The following is a 14,769-nucleotide window of genomic DNA, read 5'->3' on the forward strand; positions in this document are numbered from 1 at the left end:
TTCAGGCTCGGTGCTTGGTTGTGCAAGGTTTAATTTTGGGGTGGGGGCTCCCCTTTTCCCCAAGGGACCCCTCAGAAGTGCTCGGGGACGGTGTTGAGGGCATCGGCTGCGGTGCGGTTGATGTCGACGTTCTGTGGGGTGAAAATGTGGGGTTTTGGGGGAACCTCCCCAAAATTGAACACCCCCCTCAGTTATCTGGGGGGGGGGGTGAATGAGATCTGCACTCTCTTTTTGGGGTGGATTTGGGGATGGGAGCCCTCACCTGGGGCCGTGCCCGGTGGGTGTTCACTGCCTCGATGTTGAGGAAGATGGACTCGACCTCACACCCTGTTCCAGGGGAAGAAGGGAGGGGTTTTGGGGGGGATTGTCCCCATTTTGGGGTGGGACACATGGGAAACAGTCCCTTTTTGAGGGAATTGTCCCCATTTTCAGGTGGGATACTTGGGGTCTTTTGGGGTCTCTTGGGGTGGTTTTCCCCATTTTATGCTGGGTTTCCTCTGGTGAGAATTGTCCCTATTTTGGGAGGGCCTCTGGGCAGACAGTCCCATTTTTGGGGGACTTTGTCCCCAATTCTGGGAGGGACACAAGTCCCCTTTTTGGGGGGAATTGTCCCCATTTGCTGGAGCCACTCTGGGGGGTACAGTCCCTTTTTGGGGGACTTTGTCCCCAATTCTGGGAGGGACACAACTCCCATTTTTGGGGGGAATTGTCCCCGTTTTCTGGAGCCACTCTGGGGGGTACAGTCCCTTTTTGGGGGACTTTGTCCCCAATTCTGGGAGGGACACAACTCCCATTTTTGGGGGGAATTGTCCCCGTTTTCTGGAGCCACTCTGGGGGGTACAGTCCCTTTTTGGGGTGACACCACCCCACTCACCATAGGCCACGGGGGTCAGCTTTAGCACCGTGTGCAGGGGGCACTTGAGGTAGGGCAGCTCATCTGAGGGTGGGGAGGTTAAAAGAAATGAGGTGGGCACAGCAGCTCTGGGCTGTCCCCACTTGTCCCCAGATGTCCCCAGATGTCACCTGCGCTCTTGTCCAGGAAATAGGCCAGCAGGCAGCGCATGACAGCCTGGTGGCAGATGACCAGGACGTTCTCCTGCCGCTCCAGCTCCATGATGACCGGCTCCAGCCGCTGCACCAGGTCCTCGTAGGACTGGGGAGGGGGGGGGGGGGGGGTTGGGTTAGGGGGTGTCCCCAAACCGCTGCCCCCCCACCCAGATGTCCCCCCAAGGGAGGGGGATTTTGGGGGTACCTCGCCCTTGGGGTAGCGGTAGCGGTACTTGTCCTGGTCCCGCAGCGCCAACTCCTTGGGGTAACGCTCCTGGATCTCCTCGTAGGTCATCTCCTCGCAGACTCCCTGTGGGACAGCGGCGTTGGGGGGGGGGGGGCGTGGGGGTACTTTGAGAGGGGGGGGGGGGTCCCCTCCCCAAATTCCCAAAAAGAGGGCGTGGCTCACGGCGTCGATCTCATTGAGGGCCTTCCACTGCTCGTAGGGCACGCCCAGCGCCTCGGCCGTCTCGATGGTTCGCTTCATGTGGCTGGTCCACACCTTCAGCTCCCGGATGTCCTGGCTGCGGATGAACTGGGCCAGCGCCCGCGCGTACTGGGAGGGGCGGGGAGAAGGGTTTGGGCCACTGGGTGTGGCTTTTCCTGGTCCCGTCCCTCTGGGCACAGCAGGGGATGGGGAGTGTGCCCAAAGCCCTGCCCCTTTTTGGGTGTGGCCTGGTTAATTAGCTCCACCCCGTGATCACCTGGGGTGACTCTGCTGGGTGTGGCTTCCTTTAGCACCACCCCACACCTCACCTGTTCCCCCCCCCAATCCCACCTGGTGCCTGAGATGGGACATCCCCGCGTCCCCCAGGTGTGTCCCTGCAGGTTGGGCTGGCTCTGACCCCGCCTGTTGGCCACGAGGGAACATCCCCATGTCCCCCAGGTGTGTCCCTGAACACCTGGCTGGCTCTGACCCCCCCCAGCCCCACCTGTTGCCCACGAGGGGACATCCCTGTGTCCCCTAGGTGTGTTCCTGCAGGCTGGGCTGCCTCTGACCCCCCCCCCAGCCCCACCTATTGCCCATGAGGGGACATCTCTGAGTCCCCCAGGTGTGTCCCTGCAGGCTGAGCTGCCTCTGACCCCACCTGGTACCCACAGGGGGACATCCTTGTGTCCCCCAGGTGTGTCCCTGCAGGTTGGGCTGCCTCTGACCCCACCTGTTACCCACGAGGGAACATCCCCATGTCCCCCAGGTGTGTCCCTGAACACCTGGCTGGCTCTGACGCCCCCCCAGCCCCACCTATTGCCCATGAGGGGACATCCCTGTGTCCCCCAGGTGTGTCCCTGCAGGTTGGGCTGCCTCTGACCCCACCTGGTACCCACAGGGGGAGATCCCTGTGTCCCCCAGGTGTGTCCCTGCAGGCTGGGCTGCCTCTGACCCCACCTGTTGGCCACGAGGGGACAGCCCCGAGTCGCCCCCGATGCGCCCGCGCAGGTTGAGCTGGCTCTCGCCGTGGCGGCTCAGGTAGATGGTGCGGGGCGTGACGTGGATGTTCATCAGGTAATAAACGGTGCGGCTCTGCACGTGGCCCTGCACCCGGTTCGCCAGGTACCGCACGCCCACATCGAAGATCTTGATGTAGGACAGCCCGCTGGGGGGGTTTGGGGGGGGACACCCCGGTCAGGGCAGGCCTGGCGGGGTGTGGGGGGGACGTGGGGTGGGGGTCACCTGTCCAGCTCGTCGTCCAGGGGCTCGTAGGTGGCCTTGTAGCACTCGATGCGCTTCAGGAAATCGGCCACGGCCTCGTCCTGCCCGCGGCCCTTGTAGTCGGGGCTGCTCAGCTTCACTTGCTGGAGAATTGGGGGCGGTGCGGCGTTTTGGGGGCACACGCAGCTTCCCCCACCCCCAGCTGTCACCTCCAGCCCCAGCTGTCACCTCCAGGCCCAGCTGTCACCTCCAGTCACAGTTGTCACCTCCAGGTTCCTGTTGTCACCTCCAGGCCCTGTTGTCACCTCTAGGTCCCTGCTATCACCTCCAGCCCTAGCTGTCACCTCCGGGTCCCTGTTGTCACCTTCAGCCCCAGTTGTCACTTCCACATCCCGTGTTGTCACCTCCAGGTCCCAGCTGTCACCTCCAGGTCCAGCTGTCACCTTCAGGTCTGTGTTGTCACCTCCAGGTTCCTGTTGTCACCTCCAGCCCCAGTTGTCACCTCCAGGTCTGTGTTGTCACCTCCAGCCCCAGTTGTCACCTCCAGGTCCCTGTTGTCACCTCCAGGTCCCTGTTGTCACCTTCAGGTCCCTGTTGTCACCTCCAGGCCCTGTTGTCACCTCCAGCCCGTGTTGTCACCTCAGGCCCAGCTGTCACCTCCACATCCCGTGTTGTCACCTCCAGGTTCCAGCTGTCACCTCCAGGTTCCAGCTGTCACCTTCAGGTCCCTGTTGTCACCTCCATGCCCCAGCTGTCACCTCCAGCCCCAGCTGTCACCTCCAGGTCCCTGTTGTTACCTCCAGGTCCCTGTTGTCACCTTCAGCCCCAGTTGTCACTTCCACATCCTGTGTTGTCACCTCCAGGTCCCAGCTGTCACCTCCAGGTCCAGCTGTCACCTTCAGGTCTGTGTTGTCACCTCCAGGTTCCTGTTGTCACCTCCAGCCCCAGTTGTCACCTCCAGGTCCCTGTTGTCACCTCCAGCCCGTGTTGTCACCTCCAGGCCCAGCTGTCACCTCCAGCCCATGCTGTCACCTCCAGGTCCCTGTTGTCATCTCCAGCCCCAGCTGTCACTTCCAGGTCTGTGTTGTCACCTCCAGGCCCTGTTGTCACCTCCAGGTCCCTGCTATCACCTGCAGGTCCAGCTATCACCTCCGGGTCCCAGTTGTCACCTCCAGGCCCCAGCTGTCACCTCCAGGTTCCTGTTGTCACCTCCAGGCCCCAGCTGTCACCTCTGGGTCCCCGTTGTCACAGCCCCCCCCAGGGTCTCACCTTGATGTTCTCCTCGATGATGGTGGGGTCGTCACAGATGGACTCGACAAACAGAACCTGGGGGGGGTGGAATGGGGGGGACCGGTGCCACCCCCATGCTGTGACACCCCCAAAACAGTGTCACCACCCCCCCAAATTGGTGCCACCCCCAAATCCTGTCACTGCCCACCCCCCCAAATTGTGGACACCCCCAAACCTGTGCCAACACCCCCAAAGTCATTGTCACTGTCCCCACCGTGCTGTGAGCACCCCAAAACAGCGTCACCCCCCCCCCAAAATCCCTGCAAGCGTCCCCCCATGTGCTGTAGCCCCCCCAAATCGGTGCCACCCCCCAAACTGTGGGTACCCCCAGTGTCCCCCCAAAACAGCGTCACCCCCCTTCATCCTATGGGCACCTCCAAAACATTTCTACCCCCCAACATACTCAAAACCCCCCCCAAGCAGCACTTTCCCCCTTCTATAAACCCACAAACCCCCAAAATTCCTCACGACCCCCCCAAAACTCCTCACGCCCCCCCAAAGCTCTTCACGACCCCCCCCCAATCGTACCTTGTACCCATTTTCCTTGGCGAACTGCAGGATCACATCCCGCCGTTCCCGCGTCGTGTTGGTGGCATCAAACACCTTTTTGGGGGGGGGGGAGGGGTTGGGGGGAGAAATTTGAACCCCCCCCCAAATATTTGGGGTGAAGTTTGCCCATGGAGGGGTTAATTTTTTTTTTTTTTTTTAGGGGGGGGGGTCTCTTACCGCCACCTGCCCCTCCTCAGAGCTCAGGTAAGCACGGACGTCCTTCAGGGCGGCCAGAGCGCAGTGCCTGAAAATTTGGGGGTGCAGCTGTTTCCCAAATGTACCCCAAAAATGCCCCCCCCCATTTCCCCAAACCCCCCCCCCTTCTCACCTGCGGATTTCCACCCCCTCGGCGTTATCGTGGCGGAAGAATTCGTAATTTTTGTAGTTGGGGACGGCTTCCCTGCGGTACTCGCCCACATTGAACACTGCAGAGGTGTGGGGTGGGGGTAGGGGGGGGTTAAGGGCACCCCCAAAACCTTTTGGGGCGCCCCTCCCCACCCCCAAAATCACTCACCGCGAGTCGGGGTGCCGATCCAGTTGAGGTAGCGGGTGAGTTTGCGGGAGATGTAGGTCTTGCCTCGGGCAGGTAACCCCACCAGGATCACCATGGTGGGGCAGTTGGTGAACTGGGGCACGCAGGCTGGGGGGGTGGGGGGCATTTTATAGGGGGTAACAGCACTCTTACCCCCCCCCAGACCCCTCCCCAATTGCTTTTTGCACCCCCAAATCCCTCCTTCACCCCAAACTGGGGTAGCAAAACCTGTCCTGAAAGGGGGAAATCCCTCTATGGGGTGGGTTGGGGGGGGATTTTTCCCTCCTCACAGCACCTCTGTGTCCCCCTCCTAAAATTCCACCCCTCCCAGACCCCCCCAATTGCTTTTTGCACCCCCAAATCCCTCCTGCACCCCAAACTGGGGTAGAAAAAGTGCCCTGAAGGGGGAAATCCCTCTATGGGGTGGGTTGGGGGGGTGATTTTCCCTCTCGCAGCACCTCTGTGTCCCCCCCCTCAAATCCCACCCCCCACACTCCACCCATTTTCACTCGAGGGGTGCAAAAAGAGCACCCACTTTTTTTTTTTTTTTTTTTTTTTTTTGGTGGGGGGGGTCCTTGTCAGCCTCTGCGGTGTCGCCGCCACGTCCCTGCCTCTGCCCCCGCCCCCCGTCGGTGTCCCCGCGGTCACTGTCGCTGTCCCACCCCCCGCCCCCCGCCCACAATTGGCCCCCTGTGCCTCGTACCCGGGATTTTGGGTGATTTCTCCTCCATTTTGGGGCTGAGGTGGGGGGGCCCGGCGGTTGCTGGCGGTGCCCCCCGGGAAGGTCGCAGGTAACGTTATACCCTGGCCGCTGGCCGGGCTGGGAGGGACAAGGGGGGGGCCAGCGGGGGCCCCCCCGTGGGGACCTGACCCCGGCACCTTTGGGGCTCAGCCGTGTCCGCCTGGGGGTCCTGGTGCCGTTCCCCGGGGAGGGGGGGTCTCAACCCTGGGGTGGTGACCCCCCCCCTCCCCGGGCGGTCTCGTTCTCTGGGGGGTCTCAATCCGGAGGCGGGGCGGTGGTGGATTTATCCCCCCGGGAATCCAAATCCCACCCCCCCGGGGGAGCGGATCTTGTCCCCTCAGGGTCCCCATCCCCTTTTTTTGGGGGGGGGGGTCTTGGTCCCCCTCCCGTTAAATGTCTCAATCCTGTCCCTTTGCGGCGGGTCCCAATTTTGGGGTTCTCAGTCCCGGGGATGAGGAGGAAAAGGAGATCGGGACCCCACCTCCGGACCCCCCTGACCCCCCCGGCCGCTCTGGGGACCCCCGATGCCTCGGACACCCCCCGGGCCCCTCCCCGGAGCTGGGGGAACCCCCTTGTCCCGCTCCCCTCCCCCCGGGATTCCCCGCTCGTGTCCCCCGCCCCTGCCGGTCCCACCCCCGTCCCTCCCTCGGGACAGCCCCCGGTGTCCCCCCCGTCCCACCCCCGACCCCTCCTTTGGCCCAACCCCCGACCCCTCCCCGCGGTGTCCCCCAGGTCCTCCCCCCGGTTCCTCCCGGGTCTGTCTCCGATCCTTCCCCTCTCCCTCCTCCGTCCCTCCCCTCTCTTGTCCCTCCCTCTCCCTCCCTTTGTCCCTCCCGGTGCCTCCCCCGTCCCTCCCCGCCGCTCCCGGTGCCGCCCCCCGCGGGCATTGGCCGGACGGCGGCGATGGCGGCGATTCGCAGCGTGAAGGTACCGGGACCCCCCCCGGACCCCGCGTCCCTCGGGGATGTTGGGGGGGGGGTCCCCCCTCCCCGCTGACCCCTCTGTGTCCCCCCCTCCCCCAGGGCCTGGTGGCGCTGGTGACCGGCGGCGGCTCCGGGCTGGGCCGGGCCACGGTGGAGCGGCTGGTGCAGCAGGGAGCGCGGGTGGTGCTGCTGGACCTGCCCGCGTCCAGCGGGGGCCAGCTGGCCCAGGAGCTGGGCGAGCACTGCGCCTTCGCCCCCGCCGACGTGAGCACGGGGGGGGCTTCTGCACCTTGAGCACAGCGGTGACATCCGCGCTCCGCACGGGGCCACCGTGACCCCCCCCCGGTGATATCCCCCCTCGACACGGGGTCACTGTGACCCCCCCCGGTGACATCCCCGCTCGACACGTGGCCACCGGGACCACCCCCCGGTGATATCCCCGCTCGACACGGGGTCACCGTGACCCCCCCCCCCCGCTGGTGACATCCCCCCCTCGACACGCGGCCACCATGTCCCCCCCCCCCCCCCCCCGCTGGTGACATTACCCCCGAGTGTGGGGCCCCACTGGTGACCTTTGACCTCTCAGGTGACACCCCACCTTGATGTGGAGCCCCCTTGACCCCACGGGTGGCCTTGGCCAAGGAGGTGGGGACCACCTTGACTCCACTGGTGACATCCATCCCCCCCTCCCCCCAATCAAACTGGGCCCAGCGTGACCTTGAGTGAGGAGTCGGGGTCACCTTGACCTTGCAGGTGACATCCCACCTTGTCCCCTCCGGTGACATCCCCCCCTCAACACAGCCCCCCTGTCCCCAGGTGACCTCAGCTGAGGGGGTGGGGGCTACCTTGGCCACCCCCTCGATTGGGGACCACCTTGACCCCGTGAGTCACACCCACCATGACCCCAGTGCTGCCATCCCACCTTAGCCCCACCAGCCGTGCCCCAGCGGTGACACCCCCACCTCGGTGGCCCCCAGGTGACCTCTCCCGAGGAGGTGGGGGCGGCGCTGGCCGTGGCCCAGAAGAAGTTTGGCCGCCTGGACCTGGCCGTGAACTGCGCCGGCATCGGCATCGCCGTCAAGACCTACAACAGCAAGAAGGACAAAGTGCACGACCTGGAGGACTTCCAGAGGGTCATCAACGTGAGTGGGGGGCTTGGGGGGCCCTGGGCAGTGGTCAGTGGAGTGGATGAGGGGGGTCTCTGGTCAGTGGCCTGGATGAAGAGGGTCTCTGGTAAGTGGTGTGGATGTCCTGGTCAGTGGCCTGGATGGCCTGGTCAGTGGCCTGGATGCCCTGGTCAATAGTGTAGATGACCTGGTCAGTGGCCTGGATGGCCTGGTCAGTGGCCTGGATGATCTGGTCAGTGGCCTGGATGCCCTGGTCAGTGGCCTGGGTGCCCTGGTCAGTGGCCTGGGTGCCCTGGTCAGTGGCGTGGATGCCCTGGTCAGTGGCCTGGATGCCCTGGTCAGTGGCCTGAATGATCTGGTCAGTGGCCTGGATGATCTGGTCAGTGGCATGGATGCCCTGGTCAGTGGTGTAGATGACCTGGTCAGTGGCGTGGATGCCCTGGTCAGTGGCGTGGATGATCTGGTCAGTGGCCTGGGTGCCCTGGTCAGTGGCGTGGATGATCTGGTCAGTGGCCTGGGTGCCCTGGTCAGTGGCTGTAGACATGGGGACTTTGGGGTGTTCCCAGCACGGCGCTGGGGTGGGGCTGTGGAGGTACCAGCAGGGTTTGCTGGTGCCCACGAGACCCCCCTCCCCAAATCCTTCTCCCTCCCCCAGGTGAACCTGGTGGGCACCTTCAACGTGATCCGCCTGAGCGCGCAGCTCATGAGCCACAACAAGCCGGACGCCGACGGCCACCGCGGGCTCGTGGTCAACACGGCCAGCGTGGCCGCCTTCGAGGGGCAGGTGAGGCACCCCCGGCGAGCCTGGGGGCCAGCGGGGCAGGGGTCAGAGAACCCTGCGGTGGCCACACCACCTCCCCACAGGTGGGGCAAGCGGCCTACTCGGCCTCCAAGGGCGGCATCGTTGGCATGACCCTGCCCGTCGCCCGCGACCTGGCACCGCTGGGCATCCGCGTGGTCACCATCGCCCCAGGTAGGGCCACCCGGGGTGGGGAGGGGGGCACCCGTGGGAGGGTGGGCAGGGTTCACACGCTGCTTCTGGGCTTTCCCCAGGGCTGTTCTCCACGCCGCTCCTGGCCGGTTTGCCCGAGAAGGTGCGGAAGTTTTTGGGGCAGCAGGTGCCGTTCCCGTCCCGCCTGGGGGACCCTGCCGAGTACGCCCACCTGGTGCAGGCCCTGGCCGAGAACCCCATGATCAACGGGGAGGTGGTGAGGCTGGACGGGGCCCTGCGCATGCAGCCCTGAGCCTGGGGGACCCCCCCCCCGGCCTCACCCCCGAATTTTGGGGTGGGGAGAGGTCATGGTGGGGACAGAGCAGCAGGGACAGCTGGACGCTCTCCGGGGACACTCCAGGAGGGGAACGCTGCGGGGACAAGGACTGGGGGCACCGTAGGAGTGGGGACACTCTCTCCTGAGTGGACACAACCCTCCTGAGTGGACACAACCCCTGCCGGGTGGACACAACCCCCGCACCCAGTGGGGCCACCCTGGGATTTGGGGACAAACGCCAGGAACGTGGCCACGAGGCCACTCAGGAAGTTGGGAAACCCCGCGAAAGGGACCACGCTCAGGTGTGGGGGGTTCATCCCGAGCCCCCCGGGCGTGGGGACCCCCTCGAGTCCCCCCCAGGCCCCTCTGTCCGCCCCCGTGCCCCTCCCCCGTGGCAATAAAGCGTGTTCGCCCACGCGGCCTCCGAGCCCTGCGCTGCCCCGCCTCCCGTCTCTCCCCATTGGCTCCTGCCGCTGTCAATCCTCAGCGCGGCCAGACGTGATTGGTCGGCGAGGGGGGGTGGGAGGGGGTAGAGCCCGCCCGCGCTTGGGCACGCGCGGAGCTCGCCTCTGATTGGCTGAGGGCAAAGGGGAGGAGTGGGGTGGGGCTTGACGCCTCTTTCCGCTCGCTGATTGGCTGAGGCGCCTGTCAAGACGTTAGAATGATGGGTGGGCGGGCTCAGCGCTGATTGGCCAGAGAGGAACTTCCGGCGGAAGCGGCTCGTGAGGGGACCGGGACCGGGAACGGAGCCGGGACCGGGAGCGGAACCAGGACCGGGAAACGCGACCGAGAACGGGCGGCCGCAGCCATGAACATCCGGAACGCGCGGGTGGGCGGCCCGAGGGGGGCGGGGAGGCTCAGGCGAGGGAGAACCGGGCACCGGGGAGGGATCTGACGGTGCCACCGGGCCCTGGGAGGGGTCTGAGGGGAACACCGGGCCCTGGGCAGGGGGAACGGGGGCTTCACGAGGCGTCTGAGGTAGGGACCGGGCTCCGGCAGGTGCCTTACCGGGCCTCAAACGGGGGAACCGGGGTCTGACGGGGACACCGGGCTTTGGGAAGGCGAACCGGCGTCCGGAGGGAATACCGGGGGCTCTGAGGGGCAGTGCCGGGTCTCGGTGCCGTTTGGGAGCTCTGGGGTGGCTCCGGTGCTCTGGAGGGGGCTCTGAGGGGTGTCGGGGAGCAGCGGGGCCGGTTCCGGGCTGACTCCCCCGGTGCCGGTGCCGGTGGCGGTGCCGGTGCCGGTTCCTCCCGGCAGCCCGAGGACCTGATGAACATGCAGCACTGCAACCTGCTCTGCCTGCCCGAGAACTACCAGATGAAATATTACTTCTACCACGGCCTCTCCTGGCCCCAGGTGTGGCCCTGGAACACCTGTGACCCCCCCGGTGCCCCGGGACAACCGGGATTTAACCCCCCCGGTGCCCCGGGACAACCGGATTTAACTCCCCCGGTGCCCCGGGACAACCGGATTTAACCCCCCCGGTGCCCCGGGACAACCGGGATTTAACCCCCCCGGTGCCCCGGGACAACCGGATTTAACTCCCCCGGTGCCCCGGGACAACCGGATTTAACCCCCCCGGTGCCCCGGGACAACCGGATTTAACTCCCCCGGTGCCCCGGGACAACCGGATTTAACCCCCCCGGTGCTCCACCGTCTCCCCCTGAAACACCTGCCCGCCCCCAGACACAGCTGGCCCCCCTCCATGCACACCTGGACCCCCCCCAGGCACACCTGGAACCCCCCAGACTCACTTTCCCCCCCCAGACTCACTTTCCCCCCCCCAGACTCAGTTTCCCCTCCCCAGACTCACTTTCCCCCCCCCAGACTCACTTTCCCCCCCAGACTCAGTTTCCCCCCCCCCAGACTCACCTTTCCCCCCCCCAGACTCACTTCCCCCCCCCCGACTCAGTTTCCCCCCCCAGACTCAGTTTCCCCCCCCAGACTCAGTTTCCCCCCCCAGACTCAGTTTCCCCCCCCAGACTCACTTCCCCCCCCCAGACTCATCTGGAACCCCCCAGACTCACTTTCCCCCCCCCAGACTCATCTGGAACCCCCCAGACTCACCTTTCCCCCCCCAGACTCACTTTCCCCCCCCCAGACTCACCTGCCCCCCCCAGACTCACCTTTCCCCCCCCCAGACTCAGTTTCCCCCCCCCCCAGACTCACTTTCCCCCCCCAGACTCACCTTTCCCCCCCCCAGACTCAGTTTCCCCCCCCCCAGACTCACCTTTCCCCCCCCCAGACTCAGTTGCCCCCCCCAGACTCAGTTTCCCCCCCCAGACTCACTTCCCCCCCCAGACTCAGTTGCCCCCCCCAGACTCAGTTTCCCCCCCCCAGACTCAGTTTCCCCCCCCCAGACTCAGTTTCCCCCCCCCCAGACTCAGTTTCCCCCCCCCAGACTCACCTTCCCCCCCCCAGACTCAGTTTCCCCCCCCAGACTCACTTTCCCCCCCCAGACTCACTTTCCCCCCCCAGACTCAGTTTCCCCCCCCAGCTCTCTTACATCGCCGAGGATGAGAACAGCAAGATCGTGGGATACGTCCTGGCCAAGATGTGAGCGTGGGGGGCCCTTCCCCCCTCCCCCCCTCTCCCGGCCTTTGTGGGGGGGGTTCCCCCAAAAGCATTTGGGGGGTGGTCTCACCCCCCCATGACCCCCCCCCGCCGTGCTCCTGCAGGGAGGAAGATCCCGATGACGTCCCCCACGGACACATCACGTCCCTGGTGAGCCTGGGGGGGCTCCTGGAGGGTCTTGGGGGTCACCTGGGGGTTTGGGGGGGCTCCTGGAGGGTCTTTGGGGTCACCTGAGGGTTTGGGGGGGCTCCTGGAGGGTCTTTGGGGTCACCTGGGGGTTTGGGGGGGCTCCTGGAGGGTCTTTGGGGTCACCTGAGGGTTCCTTGAGGATTTTTTGGGGTCACCTGGGGGTTTGGGGGGGCTCCTGGAGGGTTTGGGGGGGTCACCTGAGGGTTTGGGGGGGCTCCTGGAGGGTCTTTGGGGTCACCTGAGGGTTTGGGGGGGCTCCTTGAGGGTTTTTTGGGGTCACCTGAGGGTTTGGGAGGGTTCCTGGAGGGTCTTTGGGGTCACCTGAGGGTTCCTTGAGGATTTTTTGGGGTCACCTGGGGGTTTGGGGGGGCTCCTGGAAGGTTTTGGGGGTCACCTGAGGGTTCCTTGAGGGTTTTGGGGTCACCTGAGGGTTTGGGGGGGCTCCTGGAGGGTCTTTGGGGTCACCTGAGGGTTCCTTGAGGCTTTTTTGGGGGTCACCTGAGGGTTTGGGGGAGCTCCTTGAGGGTTTTTGGGGTCACCTGAGGGTTTGGGGGGGCTCCTGGAGGGTCTTGGGGGCCTCCTTGAGGGTTTTTTGGGTCACTCGAGGGTTTGGGAGGGTTCCTGGATGGTTTTTGGAGTCACCTGAGGGTTTGGAGGGTTCTGGGCGGGTCTTTGAGGTCTCTTGGAATAGTTCAGAGGGTTTTGGGGGGCTCCTTGAGGGTTTGGGGGTCACCTGAGGGTTACTGAGGGTTTTTTGTGGGTCACCTGAGGGTTTTGGGAGGGTTCCTGGAGTGTTTTTGGGGTCACCTGAGGGTTTGGGAGGATTTTTGGGGTCACCCGAGGGTTTGGGAGGGTTCTTGGAGGGTCTTGGGGGTCACCTGAGGGTTCCTGAGGGTTTTGGGGGAGCTCCTTGAGGGTTTTTGGGGTCACCTGAGGGTTTGGGGGGGCTCCTTGAGGGTTTTTTGGGGTCACCTGAGGGTTTGGGAGGGTTCCTGGAGGGTCTTTGGGGTCACCTGAGGGTTCCTTGAGGATTTTTTGGGGTCACCTGGGGGTTTGGGGGGGCTCCTGGAGGGTTTGGGGGGGTCACCTGAGGGTTTGGGAGGGTTCCTGGAGGGTCTTTGAGGGCTCTTGGAATAGCTCAGAGGGGTTTGGGGGGGCTCCTTGAGGGTTTTGGGGGTCACCTGAGGGTTCCTTGAGGGTTTCGAATCACCTGAGGGTTCTTTGAGGGTTTTTTGGGGGTCACCTGAGGGTTTGGGAGGATTTTTGGGGTCACCCGAGGGTTTGGGAGGGTTCCTGGAGGGTCTTGGGGGTCACCTGAGGGTTCCTTGAAGGTTTGGGGGTCACCTGAGGGTTTGGGGGGGGCTCCTTGAGGCTTTTGGGGTCACCTGAGGATTTGGGGGGGCTCCTGGAGGGTCTTTGGGGTCACTCGGGGGTTTGGGAGGGTTCCTGGAGGGTTTTTGGGGTCACCTGAGGGTTTGGGAGGGTTTTTGGGGTCACCTGAGGGTTTGAGAGGGTTCCTTGAGGATTTTTGGGGTCACCTGAGGGTTTGGGAGGATTTTTGGGGTCACCTGAGGGTTTGGGAGGGTTCCTGGGGTTTTTTTGGGGTCACCTGAGGGTTTGGGGGGTTCCTGGAGGGTTTTTTGGGGTCACCTGAGCACTTGGGGGCGTTCCTTGAGCCACTCTCGGAACAGGACCCTGGCTGGGCTCGGGGCTGCCCTGGGTGTTTGCTGTACCCCCGGGGTTTTTGGTTTTTTTTTGGGGAATTCCCCTGGGGATATTTTGGGGTCCCGTGGAAGTTTTTTGGGGTGTCCCAGCCCGTTTTGGGGCTCCCCCCCAGGCGGTGAAACGCTCGCACCGGCGCCTGGGGCTGGCGCAGAAGCTGATGGACCAAGCGTCGCGCGCCATGATCGAGAACTTCAACGCCAAATACGTGTCCCTGCACGTCCGCAAGAGGTGAGACCCCCACCCCTGTACCCCAAATCCCCCCCAAATCCCTCCCCACCTCAGGAGCACCCCAAAATAACCCCCCCCCACCACCCCACCACCCCGTTTGTCCTTGGCAGCAACCGGGCAGCGCTGCACCTCTACTCCAACACGCTCAACTTCCAGTGAGTCTCTGGGTTGGGGGGGGGTTTGGGGGAGCTGCAGGAGGAAATTTGGGGTTTGGGGTGTGTGTGGGGGGGGTTGTCACCTCGTGTGTGACCCCCCCCCCCCTGCACACACACCCCAAAATGTCCCCCCAGGATCAGCGAGGTGGAGCCCAAGTACTACGCGGACGGCGAGGACGCCTACGCCATGAAACGGGACCTCACCCAAATGGCGGATGAGGTACAGCCCCCCACCCACCCCCACCCCGGGACCCCCAAAAATCCTCCTGGGGGGGGGTTAGGGGGGCTTCAACCCCCCCCCCCCCCCCCAGGACCCTTACAGTGTAACCCCCCCCCTCCCCGTGCCCCCCGCCCAGCTGAGGAAGCAGGTGGAGCAGAAGGAGCGGGGCCGCCCCCCGGCCCCCACCGAGCCCCCCCGGGGTGGGGATGGGGTCTGCGGCTCGGGGGGGCCCCCCCCGCACCCCCCCACGGGACCCCAGCACCACGAAGACGGGGGGGGCGACAGCAAAGACGTCAGCGAGGTCAGCGAGACCACCGAGAGCACCGACGTCAAGGACAGCTCCGAGGCCTCCGACTCCGCCTCATAGGGACCCCCCCCCCAAATCTCTGGGACGCCCCCCCCCCCAAAAAAATCCCTGGGACCCCCCCGGGGCTCCTGGGGACCCCCTTGGTGCTCGTGGGGGGCAGTAAAGCCCCTCTGCCTCCAGCCTGTGCTCTGTCTCTGTGTGCGCCCCTGGTTTGGGGGTGCTCGGCGCTTTTTTGGGGGGGT

General features: G+C 64.8%; 3 protein-coding genes across 3 annotated transcripts; 2 read left to right on the forward strand and 1 right to left on the reverse strand.

The window, feature by feature from the left end:
* Positions 1–14: 14 nt before the first annotated feature.
* On the reverse strand, positions 15–6,027 carry LOC128801947 (6-phosphofructo-2-kinase/fructose-2,6-bisphosphatase). Its single transcript, XM_053968122.1, has 14 exons — positions 5,773–6,027; positions 5,052–5,177; positions 4,866–4,962; positions 4,715–4,781; positions 4,517–4,591; positions 3,968–4,024; positions 2,720–2,841; positions 2,435–2,642; positions 1,457–1,603; positions 1,253–1,357; positions 1,024–1,153; positions 875–937; positions 263–327; positions 15–131 (listed from the first exon to the last, which is right to left on the reverse strand). The coding sequence occupies exons 1-14, from the start codon at positions 5,798–5,800 to the stop codon at positions 72–74; spliced, it is 1,350 nt and encodes a 449-aa protein (XP_053824097.1). The 5' UTR covers positions 5,801–6,027; the 3' UTR covers positions 15–71.
* Positions 6,028–6,636: 609 nt separating this feature from the next.
* Positions 6,637–9,556, forward strand: HSD17B10 (hydroxysteroid 17-beta dehydrogenase 10). Its single transcript, XM_053968123.1, has 6 exons — positions 6,637–6,738; positions 6,834–6,998; positions 7,712–7,876; positions 8,517–8,645; positions 8,726–8,834; positions 8,915–9,556. The coding sequence occupies exons 1-6, from the start codon at positions 6,715–6,717 to the stop codon at positions 9,103–9,105; spliced, it is 783 nt and encodes a 260-aa protein (XP_053824098.1). The 5' UTR covers positions 6,637–6,714; the 3' UTR covers positions 9,106–9,556.
* A 251-nt stretch (positions 9,557–9,807) lies between these two features.
* On the forward strand, positions 9,808–14,706 carry NAA10 (N-alpha-acetyltransferase 10, NatA catalytic subunit). The gene is made up of 8 exons (XM_053968128.1): positions 9,808–9,958; positions 10,387–10,485; positions 11,627–11,685; positions 11,808–11,853; positions 13,730–13,845; positions 13,956–14,000; positions 14,136–14,220; positions 14,357–14,706. The coding sequence occupies exons 1-8, from the start codon at positions 9,938–9,940 to the stop codon at positions 14,585–14,587; spliced, it is 702 nt and encodes a 233-aa protein (XP_053824103.1). The 5' UTR covers positions 9,808–9,937; the 3' UTR covers positions 14,588–14,706.
* Positions 14,707–14,769: the final 63 nt, after the last annotated feature.

The sequence above is a fragment of the Vidua chalybeata genome, chromosome 32, assembly GCF_026979565.1.
Source record: "Vidua chalybeata isolate OUT-0048 chromosome 32, bVidCha1 merged haplotype, whole genome shotgun sequence".
Classification (NCBI taxonomy): Eukaryota; Metazoa; Chordata; class Aves; order Passeriformes; family Viduidae; genus Vidua; species Vidua chalybeata.